The following is a 17,279-nucleotide window of genomic DNA, read 5'->3' as shown; positions in this document are numbered from 1 at the left end:
TTATTTTCTTCTGGTGGAATTGGCTCATATGGGAATAAATGAGATTTGAAAAGAAAGGATTAATTCATTGGATTGTAATCTTTAGTTGTGGTGGGGAAATTGAAGATTGATTATACCAGGTAGCATGTCTGCAAATTTTCAGAATTTGAACTCTGAAGGCCATTAAATCATATCCAGGACATCCATACCAATTCAAGCTGTTTAATTAACTGGACGTCGTCGGCAAGCCTGGAATAAACAACAATCAAGAAACAGCATCTCTTCTCTTCTCTTCTCTACTCCTTCCTTCGTGCTGTCTCCATCCCCAAACGAAGAAGCACTCGTCATCTGTACGAAGGGTAAGCTTTTACGAGTTGAAGAAGAGGCCCATCACATCTCCCATACGTCTCCATCCCTCGTATAAAAGCCCAGCCCAATCAAGTCTATTTCTTCTGTTTTCTTTTCTACATAATAAATGCAATGATTCCAACTGTACTAACCAACGATCTCTTCACACACTCTCTCTCTTTCTGTGTGTCTGAGTCTGACATCCAGTATGTGGTCCCACTCCCACTGACATCTTCAGCGCTGAACCGGCGTCAGGATGTTATGATCCTCGAAATTCGCCTCTACAAAAAAGAACTAAATCACAAAAAGGCCACTTTTGGACACCTTCTATTCCAAGCCAACACTTGCTACATACTGACACCGTTTCGCTCCCCTCATTTTCCGGTACCATTGCTTAGCTGTAAGTAACACCATTCCACAGCTCCACTCACATCCAAATCTAGACCCATAGGCTGCGTTTGGTTGCAATGCAAATGTAAACATGTACATTATATATTTATCCATTTTTTGGTTCATGAATATAAATACGATTCATATTTTAAATTGTTTTTGCATTCATGTTGTTTGTTTAAAATGGGTGTAAAGATGTGAGTTTATCATTAACTGTTCCAACTATCTTATTCTTTAATATTTCAACTTTAATCAAAAAATTAATTATCAAATAAATATAAATTTGTATCCAAAAAATAGGTACAATAATGGTCTTTTACAAAAATGTCAGAAAATGCAATTTTACTTTGATAATACTTTTTTACATTTAAAACAAATGCTCCAGGTGCATAAATACCCCCGTTCAGCATTTGTATCGCAAACAAACGCAGCCTAAAGGAAATTATCTGGTTTGGTTTTGGCATGCGGATTGAACCGGATCTAAACTGGACCGAAGCCAAAGGTCCATTTGGAAAGTCTGGATCTGCTCCTCACAACGGAGCGCCTCAAACCGTCCTCACAAGAGTTGGTTGCGCCACGCATCTCCGGGGTCGTGTGGGAGCAAAACACGAGCGGAGGGGGGAGCATGCGTCATTAACTGTAGCAATCACATTCACCCCCGCATCTCGCATCTGCTCTGTTCAGGTAAAGACTGAAAGCCCTCGTCCCTCCCTCCACCGGTTGCAATCACATCTCCGGCGGTCACCAATGAGACGAGACTCGTGCGGTTCTGTTTTTTATTTTCTTTTTTTACCTGTCCAAATCTCTCACCCCTGTTCTTTTCTCTTCACGAAGGATTCAAACCCTTTTTTTCTTCAGGTCATGACCCAAACCTCTCATCTCTCCGGCAGGAATTAGTCTCACCGGCGAGAATAGACACCGACGAATCAAATCTACGTAAATCTCTCCCAAAATCCTAAGAATAAAAGGCAGTTGAGAAATCTCTCTCACGTTGGGGTTTTTTGTTTTTCTCTTTTTCAACTATAGAGTACTCCCATTGACTACTATTTCCAGAATCTCATCTCGCAAATGACCGCCGAAAATATGATTGCAACCAGTGGAGGGACGGACGGAGGGAGGGAGGACTTTAGTCCTGATATTAAGAAGTAGAAACTTTATTACCCATCACCTTTCAAAGACGCAGCACACCTATCCTGTTGCACTTCTATGTAGCCACACCAAAGCACACATTCATATAAGAATTGAGATTTCAGGCAACCCACTTAACCCAATACAGTGTCTTCTCTTCCGTATTGCTTTTTCTCTCGATTATTAAGCTATTTCTCTCAGTCATGTTGGCACCGTGGATGTAAAGACCTTCCAGCTTTGTTGTAGGCGTTGTTGTTTGTGGGTTTGTGTTGTTTTTGACGGTAGCTATTGGGTTTGAAAGAAAGGTTGGAGGAAGAATTGAAATCTAAGATGTGAAGGAATTTAACAGAAGTCAAAAAAAGAAGAGCGAATCAGAGACAATGTCTATCTAGTGTTCTTAGAGAGGTTATGAGAAGAGAGACAAATGATGTCGGGATTAAAGTACTATTTGAACATCGAAGCTTTAGACGAAGAAGGGTATGAATGTTTTGGGCGCCAAATGCAACCCTCCGCTCGTGTTTTGCTCTCACACGAACCCAGGACGCGTGGCTCAACCAGCCGATGTGAGGACGGTCTGAGGCGCCCCATTGTGAGGAGCAGATCCGGACTCCCATTTGGGAGGGCCAAGTGGCTTTTGGGGTGGTGTGGCGGCCAGGACTCAGGAGGAAAGGGCTGATGATTCTGACAGCTGAGTAGGATGAAAATTAACAAAAGAAAAAAACGAAAAATGAAAAAATAGTGGGTTGGGTTAGGGTGGAGAGAGAAAGGAAGCGCAAGAAATCAAGTTTGAAGAGTGGGGAAGAAGTTGGGGAAGGAAAACTACTCCTCCAAGAAGCGATTCACGATCTTCACGCTCGGTCCCAATAACTCCTCCTCCCAAATTTCTGACGACTTGCCGGTATCTGACGCTAATACCGCCCGGAACGCCTCCGTGGCGTCTAACCGCCGTAAGTCCCACCCGGCCGATCTCAGCCGCATGATCTTTTTCAACTGTCTCTTCGCTAGCTGATTTGTGTTGTCCTTGATTGCTTTTACCGCCTCCTCGAAAAGCTCCCGCCTAGCCCCATCTCTCTCGATGTCCGTGCTTCTAAAATGTCCTCCCGGCGGGAACTTCCGAAAATATCTGTCGAACTCCGGTACGCCGATTGCCTTCCTTATCCCCACCTGGTCGCGCTTTGGGTCTGACTCCGCCTCCGGATCGTAAAACTCGGCTAACTCCTCAACCATACCTGCGGCGAGCATGTCGTCCACCCGCTGGGACAGGTACTCGTATAGAACTGTTAATGACACATCCACCCAAAGAAAGCAGCAGTTGTAACGTAAATCGGCGGAGACCGAGTTTAATCCATCTGAATCTGGATTGAATCGATCCGAGAGTAGTGCGTAAATGAACGAATTCGAGCCACCCACAACTAGGGGTAATCGGCGGCGAGCACAGATAGAAGATATGACAGAGGCGCCGAATAGGCGATAGTCGGAAGGCGAGAACTCCCCATAGGACGAGTCGACCACCCCGAGGAGGTGGTGGGGAACGCCGAGACGCTCGTGCATTGGCATCTTGTTGGTGGTAATGTCGAGACCTTTGTAGACTTGCATTTTGTCGGAGTTGATGACCTCGGCGGGGAATCGAGTAGCAAGGTCGATGGAGAGGCGAGATTTGCCCGAACCGGTTACGCCCATGATGACAACCATCTTTCCCTTGTCCTTTCGCCACTGTTGACGGTTGGTGGACTCCATGCGGGCCCACCTGTATCTCGGTCCCACGGGTTTGATCGCCGGGAAGAGACCGAGGGACCGAGCTTTAGTGCAGTATCCCGTGGGAATTACAAGTTTCATAGGAAGAAACTAGCTGAGCTTCGAATACGCAAGAGGGGGAGAGAGTAGGAAACTATGCACTTCTAGAGAGAAACGGAATTGCGATGTGAATTGGAGAGATGGGCCTTAGAAATAGCGAAGTTGAATAGAAATTAAATTAATTTTATTTTTCAAACCATAAATTATTGATGAGTTATTTATTTATGAACGAAAACAATAAAGAGAAAATGCAAATATCACTATATCAGCAGTTGTTTTTGATGGTATGCGACCTGGATGCTTCTAGTTATAGGGCAGTTCGGATGCCTGTTGCCGAGTAGGTTGTTTGAATTACAAGGAAAGGGAGGTATTAGAGAACCACGTTGGTTAAGTCAATAATAATATATGCGAGTTGAGAGTTTGAGAACAAGGAAAGATAGAATGTACTAAATCGTGTGTACCTGGGTCTTGGAGGGGTTGATGCCCTTATATAGTTAAGTTATCGTGGGTCTCACGAAACAACTCCAGGATCCTCGACTCGTGCAGATGAGATCTGTTTCCGCTTTAGAAGGAGAGTAACGTATCAGTCAATGAAGCCTATCGTTACCATCCGATTCGAGCAGGGAGAAGATAAAACTTGTCGTTATGCGGCATGATCTCAAGAGATTCGAAGTCCGCTAAGAAGCTTCTGGAGTTGATTACGTGTCACTTCGGTACTTGGGTGTCGAACTAGCTATGGTGCTGAGGTGGCTCTATGCCAAGGTGCCCGAACACCCAAGCTCCCGAACTGCTGACTAGGCTCCCCTTATCAAGTTGTCATCCTGCTGGTAGGTCGTGTCCACGTGACCTTTACTTACTAGGTCAGGCCAAATCACCCCTCATCAGTTTTGATTGATTAGAGGGAAGGGCTTCAGCTTTCATTGAGTAGAGAAGCTGCTCTGAATAAGCTATTAAAATTAGTTTCAGTTAAAATAGAGCGTATAAGGGTTTTTGGGATTTTCAATCAAACATTTCTAACTGAAATCCAAGCCCTCCCAAAAATGGGTTGAGGAGTTGCTACTAAGGTTGCTTATCAAAGCTGATTTATGAATGGAAAACCAGAATAATTTTTCTCTCTACTAATGGTGAGTTGATAGCAGTTAAGTCACTTCTCTCTATCACTCCAAATAATCTCTAACAAATATCTACACATCTATCTAATCATGTATATCAAATAGTATTTGCGTTGGATTCTATAATCGTTATAAAAAATTAAATCTGAATATCATATATCATATATAATTATTTGGGTAATTGTTTAAAACTCACCATGACCTTTTCAGTATTTCTCTTAAGCTCACCATAACTTTTCAAATATGTCTAAAACTCACTGACAAAACTCACCATGTTAGTGACTTTTTATTTTCCAAAGCTCACCTTCCGTTAAAGCACTATTAATATTCACTAATAGAAATTGTCTACATCAGCATAATACAATTCTCATGATCAAATTACCCCTAACTGGCGAATTAGAGAAAGAATGGTTCATTTTGGGTAGCTTCTCTCTCTCTCCAACAGGCGTCTGAAATTGTCACTATCAATCAGATGTTGAATCTCAATAGCTCTGGTAATATATCCTAGCGAAGGATTTCAGTGTTTTTTCTTCAAAGAACAAGAATTTCTTGACCTTGCAAGACCTTTTGGAGCCTTAAGGATTCCCCAAAGTCTAAAAATCATGTTACAATAGGAATTGGAAAATCTATTTTGGATTAAGGCAAAGTCATCCTCGCTTTTTTTTAAGGGTAAATTTCTTAAACTACCCTTATGGTTTAGTTAATTGACTAAGTGTACCCTTACTGTTTGAAAATTGACTAACACTACCCTTACTGTTTTTGACAATTGACTAACTCTACCCCTATTATTAACGTCCATTAATGCTCTATCACAATCTATGCACATGTGATCCCACGTGACCTATACAATTTTTTTAAAACCCAATATTGCCCTCTTACCCTGAGCCCCCACCCTCTCTCTTGTAAGACCTCCCCCTTTGCCTCTATCTCTCTCTAGTCTCTCTCTCCATTCTCAACATCTCATTTCTCTCTCCCCTTTGCCCTTCTGTTTTCGTTTGAAGAGGGTTCATCACCGTCGCCAAAGCGAGAAGGGTGTGCCGCTGGTTTGCCGCTGTGTGCAGTTGTGTCTTCATCTCCACCTCTTCTCTCTCTGGTCTCTCTCTCTCTCTCTCCATTCTCAACCTTTCGTCTCTCTCTCCCCTCTGCCCCTCTGTTTTCGTTCAAAGAGGGCTCATCGCCGCCGCCGAAGCGAGAAGGGGGTGCCACTAGTTTGCCACAGTGTGCAGTTGCGTCTTCACCTCTGCTTCTGTCTCTCTCTGGTCTCTCTCTCCATTCTCAACCTCTCATCTCTCTCTCCCCACTGTCTCTCTGTTTTCGTTCGAAGAGGGCTCATCGCCACTGCCGGAGTAAGAAGGGGGTGCCGCTGGTTCGCCGCAGTGTGCAGTTGTATCTTCACCTCTGCCTCTGTCTCTCTCAGGACGCCATTAATGAAGAACTTGAGGTGGGTCGAGTATAGGAGCTTGATGCACATGTCAATGAAAGCTCCAATTTCAACCACATAAAGCTCCGTGTACTTGAGCCTCCCGTCGAATCTTGGTACAGGGTTCCAAACCCTAACCTTGAACCCTTTTGGGTTCTTTACATACCTCACCATCGAGCTCCATATGTGCCAGATCCCAACCAGAAGAAACAACGTCCCTGGCAAAATGTGACCCTTGAATGATCCCATCTCTCCAACTCACCCACTTCAACCACTAATAAACTTTGATCTCTAAGCTTATTTATTCTTCTTTCCTACTCGTGATGGAAGATCAAAATCCCTATTTTCTGCAGCCCAACTGCCGACGTAGTGTTAATCCAATTTTTCCTATTACAACGACAAAGATTTCAAGGTTTCTGCTCTCTATTTAAAATCATGTGACCAAAATTTTCAAGAATCAAACTTCTACCTTAGATTTTAAACCGAACACATGAACAAAAATTCCAAAATTCTTTTGCTCTATTTTCTAGGTTTTTTTGTCACGAATACTAAGACCTCATCAATTTTTCTGTTCGAATGCTAAAGAAATCATCAAAAAAGACAAGATTTCTTTCCCCTTTTCTGTTTTATTTTGAAAATTTGAAGACGAATAAAAGGTGAAATAGTCTTTTTGCCTTTCTGTTAATGGACCTTAAAACAAGGGTAGAGTTAGTCAATTGTTAGAAATAGTAAGGGTAGTGTTAGTCAATTTTCAAACAGTAAGGGTACACTTAGTCAATTAACTAAACCATAAGGGTAGTTTAAGAAATTTACCCTTTTTTTTAACTAAGTGCAAACAAACTGCTACAAATTGAAAGTAGACCCAATGGCTCAATCTTCCATGGAGAAACCCTATTATGCCGATTTGTCTCAAGATCATAATCCCACCTCACCAATAGGCATCTCCATTTTGAGCAAGGCCATCTAATAGGATCCATATCATTTTACCAGACCAATATCTTCAGTTTCAAACCTCATTTTTAACTTCTTTCCAATAGAAAATGGTTGATTAAGGCTTTTTTGATATTTACGGAAAGGAACTATGAACTCAGGCTGGCTTTTCCTTGGGTTATAATAAATGTTGAATACACTCTTTGTGGACATAGCACTGGCCACAACCGTAAGAGTCCCCCATTCATGATCTGGTTACAGAGAACTGCAAAAGGAATACCACCTTTCACTTGAGCAACTCTCCGGATTCCCAATCTCAATTCCCTAAAGAGTAGCTTCTTCTTATTGACAAATGCACTCCATCCAATTATAAGTAAATGTCTCCGTGGCTGACGCCTGTAGATGTGCCAAAACTTCCACTCTAGACCATGTAAATCTTTTGCTAGAAGCTATTGGGATGGCCTTTGTTGCTTATAATCTAGAGGGGGAAGTAGTCTTCGGTAGCTTGTCGAGGAATGGAGAACCCTCAATTAGTGCTCATATCAGAAGCAGTGAGGGTTTTGCAGAACATGTGAGGCGTTGTCAGCTAGGCCGAACCTTCAATTTCTTTGTCTTCACCATCAACTTCCATATCTCCTCTCAACAGTTTCTTCTCAATCTCAGTTTTAGGAAGCAAGGAGACCTGTGCTCATATCACAATGTTTGAAATTGTAACTGTTCAAGGTGCCTTCTCTGAACCAGCACCTACCTTTTGTTCATACCTCTTCATAAACTATTTAAGGAGCATGAATCAGACTTCAAAAACACACATTTTCAAAATCCACTTTCTCTCTCTCTCTCTCTCTCTCTCTCAGTCCGGTCTGCTACAGTATCACATAAGGTTTATCCGGAGATTCTTCAACTTTGCTGGTTGCAGATTCTCGCCCAAGGCTCTATTGTATCATGGGAACGGATTTGCCTGTAACCCAACAGCAAATTCAGTGAAACTGAGTGGGGGCAAATAACGTTCTAAAGACAGTGTCTTCAGACGCGCCTCAGAGCTTCTCATCCAAAGTTATAGTGACCCCATTTTCCAACAATTTTAGAACGTTATTCTACAATGAAGGCGGAAGTAAGCATGACTTCGATCAAGATGATGAACCAAGATCTTGTTCAACTAGACCAGTTCGATGGAGCAAACTTCAGCCGATGGCAAGACAAGATGATCTTCTTTCTAACCACACTAAAACTATACTATCTGCTGGACCCGAATCTGCAATCACTTCCTGAACCCATTGGCAAAGACTCAGAAAAACTAAAGAAGGAAAGAGCAAAATGAGAAGAAGACCCACTTCTCTACCAAGGACACATACTGAATGCCTTATCAGACCAGCTCTACAACTTCTACAAGGAACTTACATCTCCAAAAGAAATCTGGAAGGCCCTGGAATTCAAATACAAGGTGCAAGAAGCAGGTACGAGTAAGTATCTTATTACAGAATACTTTGACTTCACAATGAACGACCATAAACCCATACTGGAGCAAGTTCATGAACTACAGGTGATAGTCAACAAAATTTGATCCCTTGACATCACCCTTCCTGAATCTTTCCAAGTGGGAGCAATCATTGCCAAACTTCCACCCTCTTGGAAGCATTGCAGAAAGAAGCTTCTACACAAGGCTAAAAAACTTACCTTGGAGCAAATTCAGCAACACCTTCGTATTGAAGAAGAGTCTCGGATTAGAGACAGTAGGGATAAGGCCCTGACCGGTATGCTGAACTCTAAGGTCAATTTTGTGGAAAACGGATCAAAGAAGACCAACCCTATATTACAAGTAAAGAAGAAGGATGAGAACTTCAAGAAGAGAAACAATAAGAAAGGATTCTGTTATGTTTGTGGAAAGAATGGGCATTATGCTCGAGTCTGCCGACATCGGAAAGGCGGAACCAAGCTTGCAAACATGGTAGAAGACAATCCAGTGGCCATGATTACTGAATCTAACATGGCAGAATCGTCTTTCTGGATGGTGGTTTGATTCGTGCACCACAGTCCATGTTTGCAAAGACAAGTCCTTGTTCAATACATATGAAGAAGTGACTGATGGCCAAGAGGTACAGATGGGAAACCAAACATGTGCCAAAATTGCTGGAAGAGGCAGCGTAGAGTTGAACTTCACCTCCAAAAAGACACTGACTCTCTAGAATGTTCTCCATGTTCTTGACATTATAAAGAACTTGGTCTCAGTAAATCTTGTTTGTAAGAGGGGATTCAAAGTTGTCTTTGAATCCAATAAACTTATCCAATCCAAGAATGGGATGTTTGTTGGGAAGATATATGGTTGTAATGGTATGTTCAAATTGAGTATTAATTAAGGAAACATTTCTGCTTATATTGTTGATTCTTTCTCTTAATGGCATGATAGATTAGCACACTTGAATTTTAAATCCATAAAGAACATGAGCAAACTTGGTATAATTGGTTATAGTAATGAATCAACTGAAAAATGTGAGATACGTGTAAAATCTAAAAAGGCTATGAAACATTTCCCTAGTGTTGAGAGAAATTTTCAACTTCTAGAACTAATTCATTCTAACATCTGTGAACTCAATGGTGTATTAACTAGAGGAGATAAAAGATACTTCATAACATTTATAGATGACTTTTCTATGTACACTTATGTGTACTTTATGAGAACTAAGGATAAAGCCTTTGACATGTTTAAACTATATAAGACTAAAGTTGAAAATCGACTAGAAAAGAAAATTAAAATCCTTAGAAGCGATAGGGGTGTTGAATACTTTAAAAATGAGTTTAATTCTTTCTGTGAAGAATTTGGAATAATACATCAGTGTTCTGCTCCCTATACCCCTCAACAGAATGGCCTGGCCGAAAGGAAAATATAACACTTATAAAAATGATAAACTGCATGTTGTTAAAACCAATAAAATGGGTATTAGTAGACCTGCCTCCAGGATCAAAACCAATAAAATGTAAATGGGTCTTTAAAAGAAAATACAACACTGATGACACTGTCCAAACTTTTAATGCTAGATTGGTAGCCAAAGGATTTAGTCAAAAGGAATGGATTGATTACTTTGACACCTATGCACCCGTAGCTGAACAACTTCTATTAGAACACTCATAGCATTAGCATCCATTTATCACTTATCTGTTCACCAAATGGATGTTAAAACTGCTTTCTTAAATAGTGATTTAAATGAAGAGGTTTATATGAAACAACCAGAATGATTTGTTCTTCCTGGAAATGAGAAGAAAGTTTGTAAACTGGTTAAATCACTATATGGATTAAAACAAGCACCTAAAGAGTGGCATGAGAAATTTGATTCTTGCATTCTAGCTTTTGGTTTTAAACATAATAGTGCTGATAAATGCATCTACTCAAAATTCACTAAAAATTATGGAGTAATTGTATGTCTTTATGTTGATGATATTCTTATTATGGGTACAAATATGGTTGGCATAAACAAAACTAAAAACTACTTATCCTCTGTCTTCAAGATGAAAGATTTAGGAGTAGATACCATCTTGGGAATAAAAGTTAAAAAGCATAGTAACAGCTATGCAGTAAGCCAATCAAATTATATTGAGAAAGTACTTGAGAAATTTAAGCATTTAGGGTTTAAAGAATATAGCACACCATATGATTCTAGTATAAAGCTAGTAGAAAATACTGGTAGAGCAATTGCACAACTTAAGTATGCTAGTGCAGTAGGAAGCTTGATGTATGATATGCTCTGTACCATACCTGATATTGCATTTGGGAGAGTTCTTGAGTATCTCAAGAGAACCTTGAAACTTAGCTTATTTTACTGTGATTATCCAACTGTACTAGAATGGTACACTGGTGCAAGTTGGATTATCGGTAATGGAGATAACAAGTCCACCCCTGGATGGATTTGCGTCCTTGGTGGGGGTGCGATCTCTTGGGCATCCAAGAGACAAACTTGTATATCTCACTCGACCATGGAATCCGAATTCATAGCCTTAGCGGCTACTGGAAAAGATGCCAAATGGATTAGGAATTTATTATTGGATATAAAACTTTGGCTTAGTCTTATGCCTCCAATTTCCATTTACTATGATAGTGAGACAACTCTGTCAAGAGCCTGCAGTGGTACATACAATGGTAAGTCCAGACATATAAGTCTGAGACATGAATTTATTAGGCAACTAATTCAAGATGGAGTCATCACTAAGTCAAGTAAAAATTTGGTTGATCCTCTTACCAAAGGATTGGCCAGAGAATTGGTAAGAATGACAACCAAAGATATGAGATTAAAACCCTTTACTTAGTCACATATAATGGTAACCCAACCTGAATTGAAAAACCATCAATATTAGGTTTAATAGGTAACAACAAGTTACACAATGTGATTGTTAGCGCTGACATTGAGAAATTTCCCATCACAACATAAACAATATTGTTCGTTATGATGAGAGGTTGAGTTAAACTCTTAATGAAGTTCTGAAATGTGTCAAATAACAGAGCACATAGTGGAGCTTCACCTATGTGAACATAGAGGTGGTGCCATTTCTCATGAAAGTTTGGGTTTGCTCTCGGGATTATTCATGAAACTAGGAAAGAAGCACATGGCCATAACAATGCTAAGCAAAACTTGAAATTCTTGCAGAGACTGAATATTTTTGTGTGTATAAGGTGTTTCCGATCTATCTTGAGAGTAATTAGTTTAAGGTCTTACCACCAATAATTTTAACAAGGCTTTGAGATATCTATACTAACAAAAGGTTTAAGTTGATAAACACTTTTTGTATGCATAACTATGTCATAGTAGTTTGGATTGAGAGAGAACTATATAATTGATTAATCAATGTGGGGGATTGTTGGATTTTAATCTCATAAAAGATTAAATCCAATGGGTTTGATTGGTCAATTACATGAAAAATTGCACCTGCACACTTGATTGAAAATTTAGCTTTTTTCTTACAAAACCCAGTTTTGAACTTGTCCCACATTGGAAAATTATAAGTTTTGTTTTCAGTATTTTAATAGGAGCTAATTTACACTCCTTAGAAATAGTAGAGGAAAGTATGGGGGTTTGATACCACACAACGCGCATACACGCATGTGCAGCACAATGAGGTGCTTTAGAGGCGCACTTCGCGTGGCTCGCGAACGACGACTTTGGTTTTGGTGCGATACTGACCGTTGATGAGATCAACGGTCACAATTTGATCGGGTGTGATCAACTGTTAACTACTTTTTAAACAGTCACTAACTGTTAAGTACTTTTTAAATAGTCACAATGTTTGAAATTGTGACTGTTCAAGGTGCCTTCTCTAAACCAACACCTACATTTTCTTCATACTTCTTCATAAACTATTTAAGGAGCATGAATCAGACTTCAAAAACACAAATTTTCAAAATCCACTTTCTCTCTCTCTCTCTCAGTCTGGTCTGCTACAGTCTTATAGAAGGTTTCTCCGGAGATTCTTCAACTTTGCTAGTTACAGGTTCTTACCCAAGGCTCTATTGTATCCTGGGAACAGATTTGCTTGATACCCAACAACAAACTCAGTGAAATTGAGTGGGGGCAAATAACGTTCTAAAGACAGTATCTTCATACGCGCCTCAGAGTTTATCCTCCAAAGTTACAGTGACCCCATTTTCCAATAGCTCCAAAATAGACACCTGCCGCTGACGATGATGAACATAATGAAGTTGACGTGGAAGACGCCGATGACAATGAAGGTGACGAGAGCAAAGCAGGTCCACTCTCAACCACTACTATCAAAGCGGCTTCCTCATCGTCGGTGATGGTGTTGAGATTAATAACACCCCCATGAAACTAGAACCCCTAGAAATCAAATGAGAGCAAGCAAAAAGCAGCGGAACAATAGTAGTGGTGGTGGTGGGTTGTGGGGAAAGTGATGGATAAGCAATGGTGTCTGGATCTACATTGCACCCAGACCCTGAGAGGTCGTTGCTTAACCTACGTAATTACCGCTTGAGCAAGGAAAGTTCTTTGATTCGGATAAACTACAGTTGTAGTAGTCTACGATGGGTAAAATGGTAATATATTAACAACCGTTAGTGTGTTTAATGTCAAATTAGTGATATCACGTGAGGTTTAGACATTTTGAAAAGTTATGGTGGGTTTAAGAGAAATGTTGAAAAGTTATGGTAAGTTTTAAAACCGGACCGGATCGGACGGTCGGATCGAAAAAACTGATAACCGGTCAGTTCCCTAGGTTCGGTTATACTATAAACTGGCAATTCCTTAAAAACTGTTGAAAAAGTTAAAAAACCGCTGATCCGAGCAGTCGAACCGCTAAACCGTTGAACCAGGGCAGTGGTTCACGGGTTATATTTTTTATTTTCATTGATTTTAGAAACAAAAAATAAAATGACTCCTATATCCTTGACCCCAAATATTACGAATGCTTAGGGTTAAACGAACTCAGCCCTCACACCCAACCGACCACGACCTACGGCGTCTGATGGCGACACACAACGAGGACGATGATTCACGATGATCGGCGACGGCAATCAGCTTCATCTACGGCGGCCAACATTGATTTTGCAGCAGGTCCAGCCATCTAGTAGTAATAGTTACGGTAGTAACAAGTCCGACAATCACCTACGACTAAGCTCAAGCCCACCGTCACAGTCACACCACCATTATCGGCGGTGACTAGACATGTTCATGGGCCGGGTAGCCTGATGGCCCGGCCCGCACCCCAGTCGGGCTTGGTCTTGTAATTAGGCCCGCGGGCCTGACCTCGGGCCTAATATAGTAAGCCCGACTGTGTTTCGGGCCGGGCTCAGGATTTGTCAAAAAAGCCCGGCTCGACTCAGCATTATATATTTTATAAAATATATAATATGTATTTTATATATTATATAAAATATAATATAATATTTATATATTATAATATAATATATACATTTTTTATTCTTTTCTTTATAATTTAATTTCTCTCTCTCTCTCTCTCTCTATTCAGCAGTAGTAACAGTATGGGCTAAATTTCGGACTCGGTCCCAGGCCCGAGCTTCGGGCTTTTTATGAGGATCGGGCTCAGGCCTAAGTTGTAGGCCCGATGGTTGGGCTGGGCTCGGGCTCGGGCCTTAGAAAAATCTGTTAATACAGAATGAAAGCCCGGCCCGGCCTGACCTATGAACAAGTCTAGCGGTGACAATCTTTGTTGCTAGTGCCATGGCGGGGGCAGTGATAGCCAAGCTTGAGCATGTCAAGGAATTCATAGCTCAAAAACACAGAAAATTTGCAGCCCCAATTAACCCAGAAGCTGCCGCAGTGCGAACCATCAGAAACTTGCGTAGTTTCCAGTATATTATTTCACTTAGCCCGCCTCTCCCATGACTTTCCGGACCAACCAATCCGGATCTGCCCTCGCAAGTCTCTGTGCATTTTGGGAGCAGAGCATGCAAAATCGAGCAATGGATCTTAGAAGCTTTGAATGGCACGACTCTGTCTGCACTGGCATTTGAATTGTCTCCCCTCCTCTTTCAATCGACACACTCGACGTAGATAGCTCCGGTGGCCCTGTCTTCTGCCTCTATCAAGCGGCGACAGCCTCTACCCTTCCCTACCACGCTTCCCCAAGAACCCATTTTTCAGGATTCGGCGGGGTTATCTTACGCTCTCAGTGTCTGGGCCATGATCTTTCAGAGCCTCTTGCAAAGACCTTTGGTGTTTGGGACCTTATTGACGGTGGTGGCAATTCCAAAACTGGATATATTCTGGTTCTTCCGGTGATACAAATTACAAGCTTGACTGAGTTTCTGTTGCTTCCTGACTTCCTGTCACTGCCCCGTTGGTTGCCATCGCCGATTTAATTGAACGCTTAGTCCTTGGCATTAGAATCTTGGTCATCGTGACCATTGTTGAGCTCATCCGCACACATGCTGTGATTCACCTTCTTTTGTCACTTGGCATCGGATTACCTCTAGTTCTTTTTCATGCAGTCTTTGGAGTTAGAGATGATGATGAGGATTTCAAGCTAATTGAATTCAGTCTCAGATTCTCAATTTATGGATATAAGATTTAGTGTTCTACTAAGGCCCTCCAACAATGCCATAGACATCTAATAATCTGTTGGTTTTAAATTTTATTTATATCGGTTTCCTTAATTGTTAATTACTTAAAAAGTTTTATTTTTCTATATTTTTTTTAATTTTTTTGTGTTTTTTCTGTATTTTTTAGAATTTTTCTGTATTTTATTTTTATATTTTTTATGTATTTTGTACTGTATAACTTTTGTATTTAGATAGTTTTGTTTTCTGTATTTTTCTGCTTTTATTTAATCTTATGTTATTTTTTATTATTTGTAAATATATTTTTATTTTTAATTTATTTATGATGTCACGGATCAAACTGTTTGACCCAAATGGTTGAATCGCTTAACTGAAAACCGATCCCTGACCGATTCTATTTCCGGTTCGTTTTTTAAAATCTTGATGGTGAGTATTAGACAATTTCCTAATTATTTTTTATTTGTAAGATTATGTCTTAATTTATATTACATCTCATGCATTTAATTCAGTTTTGTATACACTTAAATATATATTGACAAAAATAATCAGTTTTGTATAAAAAATTAATTGATTTAAATATATATTTTGATCCCGCATAAAAACTAAAAAGAAATAAACTTAAATATAAATAGATATTTTAGTTTAAAATATATATAAAAACCAACTAAACCGATAAACCGATCTAAACTGAACCTTCATGTTTAGGTCAGTTTTACTTCAGGGTCGGCCACTTTCAGTTTAGTCAATAGGTAAACCGACTAAGTTGGATCAGTTGAAGAAAATGACTCAAACCGACCCATAAACACCCCTGCCTTTGACAAAAAGGAGTAATGAATCCCTGATGAGCTTTCGGAGTCTTTCTAGGGTTGGAGAGAGCTCCTTTCACGGTAGCTAGCAAAACCGGTGTTTCCTCATGGATTCCTCTGTTCGAAAATCTTTTGTTGCCATGGTTGCGGAGTCCTGTGCCCTTGAAAAAGTCAAGATCGATGTCAAAGCTCCTGCGTTTACGCAGTTTGGGGAACCCACGATATTTTTTCTGGTGAAGAAGTTCAAAAGGCTTGTGAACCTTTCGAGTTTGCTCTCGTTGCCAAATGCTCTTCTGGCCGACCACCTATCCCTGAAATTTGTTCCCTTTCTTCTGAACCGTTTCAAGCTACAAAAAGAAGTTGTTATTTCCGTCATCAACTATACTCATTTTCTTCTGTGCTTTCAATGTGAACTCTTATTGGTTTGGCTCAAAGATGTAATCTACTTAAAGGGTTTTCTCTTTAGTTTTTTCAACCCAATACTGCCTATTTGGATTACTTTTCCAAAGCTTCCAATCTATTTATTTGGTGAAGATTTTATACGCTCCATTGCTGGCAACGTCGGCAAAGTTATGAAAATCCACATTGCTACTCTTCAATGTATTGAGGCCAAATATGCTCGCATTTGTGTGGAAGTAGAAATCACTAGACCTCTTGTAGAGAAAGTTTGGATTGGCTTAGGCAGAGATGGTTTTTTTTTTTTTTCAAAGAGTCATATATGAAAACACCCCCATTTTTTGTGAAAATTGCCACAAGATAGGTCACAAAGCCATGGTTTGCCAAAAAAAAAAAAAGGCTTAAAGAAGCTAGACATCAGGCTGAAATCCTTTGGATCAAGATCCAAACAAGACAATGGAACAAGCTTCAGATTCAAAAGAAGAGATGTTCAGAAACTTTATCCCTCAAGCAAACAAGAAAAAAAGAGTTATCAGACAAGAATGGCATCCCACCGGAGCCATAAGCAAATATGGAAAACTTTCTCCTGGAACAACCAACTCTTCTATGGTTGAAATTCATTCCATAGAAAATGGCATTAACATTACTTGCAACAATGAAAAGGTAAGCAACGAAGTGTGGTTGGCCATAGATGAAGCACTCCAAAGTGTTTTCAGTAGCCCTTCGGTTATGTTTCAATCAAAAGATGACAACTTAAATGGGTTTTCTTTTCCTGAACTAACGATGAACATGCCCAAATCTGCAGAAGATATACTGCAAACACCCCACTCTCTCAACAAATGAACCAACCAGAGGCCGAACCAATAGTTGCTGACGGTAGACCAAAAAGAAACTAGAAACCTATTAAAAGGTATGGAGGATCAGGCCCAATTTTCTCCATCTTTTAAATTATGATTTCT

The 17,279-nt window shown here is 40.2% G+C and overlaps 1 protein-coding gene across 1 annotated transcript; it reads right to left on the bottom strand.

The window, feature by feature from the left end:
• Positions 1 to 1,044: 1,044 nt before the first annotated feature.
• LOC104602941 (adenylate isopentenyltransferase-like) lies at positions 1,045 to 3,849 on the bottom strand. The gene has a single exon (XM_010266816.3). It carries the CDS (start codon positions 3,679 to 3,681, stop codon positions 2,665 to 2,667), a length of 1,017 nt encoding a protein of 338 aa, XP_010265118.1. The 5' UTR covers positions 3,682 to 3,849; the 3' UTR covers positions 1,045 to 2,664.
• Between the last annotated feature and the right edge of the window lie 13,430 nt (positions 3,850 to 17,279).

The sequence above is a fragment of the Nelumbo nucifera genome, chromosome 4 (genome assembly GCF_055504915.1).
Source record: "Nelumbo nucifera cultivar China Antique chromosome 4, China Antique-T2T, whole genome shotgun sequence".
In the NCBI taxonomy this organism is placed as follows: Eukaryota; Viridiplantae; Streptophyta; class Magnoliopsida; order Proteales; family Nelumbonaceae; genus Nelumbo; species Nelumbo nucifera.
Note: the sequence above shows the minus strand (reverse complement) of the source record. Positions and strands in the feature narration are given on the sequence as shown.